Below are 7,343 nucleotides of genomic sequence, written 5' to 3' on the forward strand. Positions count from 1 at the left end.
CACACCCACTACTTTTTATAGATTTAGCGACCGCATTAAATTTAGCTGACATTACAAGTTGAAAGCTATGGGTTGCGCTAAAATGAAAGCCCAATTAGCGCTAGAAGAATTAGTGCCACCTGAGACCTGAAATAAACGGTAAGGGTTAAAAAGAGTTTCACAAAACACATAAAATGTTTTACAACAAAGTATCCCACTCATACGTATATAAACATTCATATTAAAGATATCTTGGAAAAAAAAGGTTACAAAGGGATATGGTATATAAAAAGGTGTATTTGACTGGCAAGTATATATATATGTATATATATATATATATATATATATATATATATATATATATATATATATATAATATATATACAGCCCTGGATAAATTAAGGGACCACTGGATATACTATATATTATTTATAGGTTTGTGTTTAAGTAAAATTAATATTTTTGTTTATTCTATAAACCAGTGTTTTTCAACCAGTGTGCCGTGGCACACTAGTGTGCCGTGAGAGATCCTCAGGTGTGTCGCGGCAGACTGACAACAGTGTGACATATTTTTTAAATTTTGCTTGTTTTTTATTCTGGGCCGTTTCTTTATTTTGAGTGAGATGGTGACTGAGGGTAACTGTGCAGCGGCAGCTCGCCTCCCCGACCCGTGTTCACACTTGGAAGGAACCCCCACCCACCACAACACGTGTCTAGTGCTGGATCTACATGCAGCACAACGTAACACTTCAATCCTCCATGCTTTGCTCCTCCTCCAGAACAGTTCCAGCCAGGTCACGTCACTCACGTTCCTTCTCAGCACCAGGAACATGACCGGAGGACTGGAGTGCGGAGGTGTCCCTCTTTCAAATTTTGAAATATTGGGTGTTATGTGACAGGCTCATAAGGCATCATTTACAGCCATGACATATTGACATTCATTCACAGACAATCATTATGATTGTTTGTGAATTAATGTCAATATGTCATGTATAGTTTGTAGGAGTCATGTGGTATGACAGCACAGTACAATGTGTGTGTGTATATATATATATATATATACACTGTGTATATATATATATATATATATATATATATATATATATATATATATATATATATATATATGCGCTGTATTAGGCTACAATGTGTGATTTTGAAAAAGGTTGAAAATCACTGCTATAAACTATTGAGAACATTTTTACTGCATTCCAAATAAAAATATTATCATTTAAAACATTTATTTAAAGATGCAGTGTTTACAGACCTTGAATAATGAAATAGAACACAAGTTCATATTCATTTATAAACAACGCAATACTAATGTTTTAAATTAGGAAGAGTTTAGAAATCAATAGTTGGTGGAATAGCCTTGATTTTCAATCACAGCTTTCATGCGTCTTGGCTGCTCTCCACCAGTCTTTCACATTGCTGTTGAGTAACTTTATGTCACTCCTGGTGAAAAGCTCAGCTTTGTTTGATGGCTTGTGACAATCCATCTTCCTGTTAATCACATTCCAGAGGTTTTCAATTGGGTCCAGGATTGGAGATTGGGCTGGCCATGACATAGTTTTGATCTAGTGGTTCTCCATCGATACCTTGATTTACCTGTCTGTATGGCATGAAGCATTGTCCTGCTGGAAAAACCAATCCTCAGAGTTGGGGAACATTGACAGAGCAGAAGGAAGCAAGTTTTCTTTCAGTATAACGATGTACACAGCTTGATTCATGCATCCTTCACAAAGATAAAACTGCCAGATTCCAGCCTTGCTGAAGCACCCACATATTATCACTGATCCTACACCAAATTTCACCATGAGTGCAGGGCACTGTGGCTTTTATGTCTCTCCAGGTCTCTGTTTAACCATTAGATGACCAAATGCTTGAAAATTGGACTTATCAGAGACGATGACCTTACTCCAGTCCTCTACTGTCCAATCCTCATAGTCTTTTGTAAACCTCAGCCTGGCTCTTCTTTGCTTCTCATCGATTAAATGATTTTTCCATCTTTGCACAACAAAAAAGGGTTAGATATAAGTGTGCTGAAAATCTATCCAAAACATATAACATAACATATCTCCAAAGAAAGACAGAAACAACTAGAGAAAAACAAAATGATATGTACAACCTGCGCCAAAGGTTTAAAACCCTTGTCTACCATAGAAAAACGGTCCTATGTGTGTTCAAAAAAAGATATTTTATATATTTAAACCATACAGATAAAACAAATACATAAAAGTAGGATCCTATGATACGTAAATAGAACAATAAGTATAATTCATAAAACAAGACTTTCACAATTTTCCAAACTTATAAATGGTCAAATTAAACCCTAAAACAAGGCTAAAAAGCCTAAAAAGGCTAAGTTAGAATATCGCGATCGCATTAACGTATTGCCCCATAGGCTTCAATAGATTGTGAAACATTACACAAAACTGAAAAATATTAATATTTCACATTTGAATGTTCTTCACATAGAAGGGTATGTTCTAATGATTCCTAAATACATATTTTCACACACACATATATATATATATATATATATATATATATTGTATTTTTGGTAAAGTATATATCTATACCTATACAGTATATATATCATTATATATAGGTATAAATATATACAGATATATATAGGAATATCTATTTAAACATACGTAGAACATATTCCCCTATGTGAAGAACATTGGAATGTGAAATATTTACAGTAAAACACAGTATAACACTTTATTAAATATGAATATTACATGTTTTCAGCTACTTTACTGCAAAGGGCTTCAATGCACACACATATATCTATATACAGTATATATATATATATATATATATATATATATATATATATATATACACACATATAAATACATGTACACACACACACACACATTTTTTATATATATATATATATATATATATATATATATATATAAAAGTTAACCAGAGCTCTGAGGTCGAGCTATCCCGCCGCACATTAAAATAATTTGCGCTTGAGTTTATTTTCACCTTGTAACTGTGTGCTACCTCCAACGCCCACAAACATCCGCTATAAACCCCCGAAATAGCATGCGTGCAACTGTTAGCAAGCCACTCGTAATCTGATCCAAAATGGGTATCTTTATACAATTTTCTATTATGTTATTTCTTATTTGGTTTATACTGAGTGTATCTGGGGTTATATCATATCAGTAATGGTAACCATGAAATTATCATTGTACTGTTTTTAAGGGTATTATTTGATACATATAAATATATCTGTATTGCTCAAATATGGGTCAGTACGCAAATAGATATTCATATTTTTATGGGTTATTTTGACATTTGAGTTCAATAACTACACTCTGGGATTCGGTTTAAATGGGTTATATAGTTACTCTTTATGGCCTTATTTATAATAGGTATCCGTATTGTCTATATCACTGAAATATATATACACCCAATTATACACATACATCTTAATATAACTTTACTATTCATATTGCAATGAGTGTACCCAACATTTTGACACATATGGGGCACATTATATTATTGGCTGGTAATTATAGAGCTGTTATTATAGCCCCCTAGTTCAGCCATATGCAACTCCTCAAATGACATCTCACTTTATTAATATTTGTAATATATCATTATGATTTTGACTTTATAAATTTAAGGCTATATAGTAATAATATAGTTTTATTAATGTGGATGTCTAGACCCTATTAGTTCTAATATGTTTATAATCTATGATTACATTGAACAACATATGATACTATTAGCATGTTCTCTCTGAAAGGATCCCATACTTTATAGTTGCTATACATAGTAGGTCTGAAACATTTTACACTGAACTACTATATTTATATAAGAACTTACACACTCCTTTTCATAATATGGGAATTATATTTTTTAAGCTACTACTGTGTTGCATGTGACTGCTTTATATAATAGAGGTTTTTCAAGCTTTTGTTAAACTATAGCTTTGTATTAGTTATTCGCACCGGCTCTATATTTATTCAGTGATCCAGTATACTTGTTCTCTATCAAAATGGGTCTACAGGTTATAGAGGTTTTACTTAGACTGTTCCCTTTAGCACTTAAGGCCTGATTAACCAATAGCAATATGTTCTCCTCCCCTCCCAAAGAGTATTATCTCATATTGCCCTTTAACTATATTAAGGATACACAGTTTATCCTACCTTGCTTAGTTGTTTAGCATTATATAATATGTAGGCTACTTTTTTTTCACTAATCCATAAGTTGAGCTCAAGAGTGACTCTTTTCATACCCATAAGCCCTTGCCTTCTACAAAGTTGCTCTAAGATACTGTATACCTGTAAGCAAAACATACATAACTGAGATTAATATGCTAAATGTTCTCTAGGTATTAGAGATTTAGAATTTTAAAAATTAGGTTCACCATATGAGGTCCAAGAGCGGCCTCCTTTATAGCTGAGTACCTTCTCTCTTATTATCATTATTGCCTATGCTTAGAAGGTCCAAGAGTGGTCTTTTGAGTAATACAGAATTTTTACATTTTGGCTGGCATGTTATTTAATTTTTGTTTATTGGATTTCTTTGTACTGGACTTCTTTTTATTAGCCAATGTGGTGTACTCTAAGTCTTTGTTCTGTATTATAACTAAAGTTTATTGAAGCGTATTGTATGCCAAGACTTAAACCTCAATAAAAAATATTTACATAAAAAATCATCCTGAACTGATCCAAATGGGGTGACTGGCAACCCCTGCTTATATGCTATTAGTTCATGAAAGCAGGGAGTCTGTATTGCAAAAGAGAGCTCTTGAGCACTCTTAAATTCTGCCAGTTGATGCTGGATCATGAACATTGAATGTGAGTGGACAGGTTCCTTGCCCAGAAATCCTGTCCTCCCACACCTTCATAAATGTGACTTAATGTATCCAGGTCTGGTTCTGGTTCATCTCTATAAATGATTGTTTGTTTTAAATGAGGGGGGAGTAAAAAATACCCTCTATTTTTTTTTCAAAGCATGAAATCATAACCATGACAATAATGACAATTTTATATTTATTGTTGTTTACAAAGTCATTATTCATACATTCTCTGTTAACCTAAAATTTGGAGCTATACTCATAGCGCTATACATCCATGCTTCTTATTGTATTCACATGAGGATAGAGTGAATTCAGGACATCTAAGTGTTAGAGGAGATATTATTAGATGAAGAACATATTAAAGGTAAAATTGAATCTCTAGGAACCCATTCAAAAAATAGCTTTACAACACTGCAGCCGCCGTCTCACTGCTGACTTGACATCCTTGTTTTTTAAGCTGTAAATTAAAGGATTTAACACAGGCACTGCAGCTGTATTAAAGAGAGATAACAGTTTTTTAGTATTTGAGTTGTCCTCAGAAGTTGGTTTTGTATATTGGGAGAAAAGTGATGTATAAAGAAGTATAACAACAGTGAGGTGTGAGTAACATGTGTAAAAGGCTTTACGTCTTCCTGCGTTAGTACGAATTCTCAAAACAGTGTTTATAATAAAACCGTAAGAGGTGACGGTAAGTAAAGAAGGAATTAAGCCGACCATTGTAAATCCAGCTATCACTGTATAAACTTCCAGTATAGAGGTATCATTACAAGTAAGTTTCATAAGAGGAACAATATCACAGAAGTAGTGATTAATTTCATTGGACCTATAGCAAGAAAAGTTCGATAGTAACCAAAGATGAGGTGATGCATCTAGAAATCCCAACATCCAGCAGACAGTGGCCAACAGAAGACAGACTCTACGGTTCATGACCATTGGGTAATGTAAAGGGTTACAGATGGCTACATATCGATCATAACTCATTGCCGTTAGTATCAAAAACTCATCACAGGCTATGGACAGAAATATATACATTTGTGCCATACAACCCATAAAGGGAATAGTTTTATCCCCCGATATATAGGCAATAAGCACTTTTTGTTGGGTAATGGTCGTAGAAAAGAGATCCATCATTGACAAATTACAAAGGAAGAAATACATGGGAATTTGTAGTTTAGGTTCCGAGCAGACGAGTAAAAGTATTGAGATGTTTCCACCAACTGCGGTTAAATAAATAAGCAGAAAAAAAATGAAGATTGGCATCTGTAGCTCTGGGAGGTCGGAAATCCCTTTAATGATAAAATACGTCACCGTGGTCTGATTTGGGTGCATTGTATCTCAAGTTTTCTGTAAATTTCAAGATTACAATGTTTAAAACTTTTATAATGTAATATTTTATTACATTTTAAAACATTAGAAACATAATGATATAACTAAGAAAATAAATTAAGCTTCATTGCACAACCAAAATGTGTTTTTTTATGTTCTGTTAATTAACTTATAGTTTACTTATTTGGTTCTTTATCCTCTCAATCCTTATCTCTCTATCCTTTCCTCCAGGGGCGAAACTACAGGGGGTGCAGGGGTCGCAATTGCGACTGGGCCCCCAAGGGTGATGACCCAGCTTAAAAGAAAAAAAATATTTATGAAAAACGTTGAACTGCCTGCACTGGTATCATGTGAGTGTGACATAATGCTTCACTAGTGTCTCTGACTACAAGGGTTAGTCTTTCTGTTTTACCCATTGGTGTTTATGTGTGTGTGTGTGTGTATGTATGTGCCATTGTGTGTATTTATGCATGTATGTTTGTGTGTTTGTGGAACCAGCAAATTACAGACCTTGTTACTACAGCATGGGGGGAAGGGGTAAACTGTTGCACTATACACTACCACTATATACAGTAGGGGGGCTGGACTATGTCGCAGACTACTGTGGTCACTTTATAAAGTACTTGGGCAGGTAGGGGCAGGCCAGTAATCTCACCGGCAGATTACAGACTGTGTCATTGACTCACTATATATAATACTGGTGGGTTAAACAGTGTCACTATATACAGTAATAGGGGCCAGACCATCTTACAGACTGTGGGCACAGGGTACCTCTTTTTGCAGACATGTAATCTGATTCACATTTTTTCTGTGTTAAATGTAAAAAAAATAAAAAAAGATATATATCAAATTCACTTTTTTTTGGGGGTGGTGGGGGTGGGTGGAGGGGGGGGGCCCTTCTTAGATTCTTGCACCTGAGCCCTGTGGTTTCTAGTTACGCCTCTGCTTTCCCACCCCCCCCTCAATCTGCACCATATTAATTCCCTATTATGTGTTTCATATAATATAAATAGGCCAATTTCTTTATAGACTTTTTTTTCTCTCCTATAACAAAATATTTGTTATCATCATTTTCAGTATGTTTATAAGGTATCTTAACTAATTATCGGCTAGAGTTTTGCGTTATGAGTGGTGCGGTACTAACTTGCAAGTTATTTGCACCGCTAACTTCCCTACAGCGCTGGTATTTACAGGTTTACAAAAACCC

At 34.4% G+C, this 7,343-nt stretch overlaps 1 protein-coding gene across 1 annotated transcript; it reads right to left on the minus strand.

Annotated features, from left to right (window-relative positions):
• Nucleotides 1–1,817: 1,817 nt before the first annotated feature.
• LOC128636528 (olfactory receptor 6-like) lies at nt 1,818–5,938 on the minus strand. The gene is made up of 2 exons (XM_053689526.1): nt 5,247–5,938; nt 1,818–1,986 (listed from the first exon to the last, which is right to left on the minus strand). Exons 1-2 carry the CDS (start codon nt 5,936–5,938, stop codon nt 1,818–1,820), a joined length of 861 nt encoding a protein of 286 aa, XP_053545501.1.
• Nucleotides 5,939–7,343: the final 1,405 nt, after the last annotated feature.

Source organism: Bombina bombina, chromosome 7 (genome assembly GCF_027579735.1).
Source record: "Bombina bombina isolate aBomBom1 chromosome 7, aBomBom1.pri, whole genome shotgun sequence".
In the NCBI taxonomy this organism is placed as follows: Eukaryota; Metazoa; Chordata; class Amphibia; order Anura; family Bombinatoridae; genus Bombina; species Bombina bombina.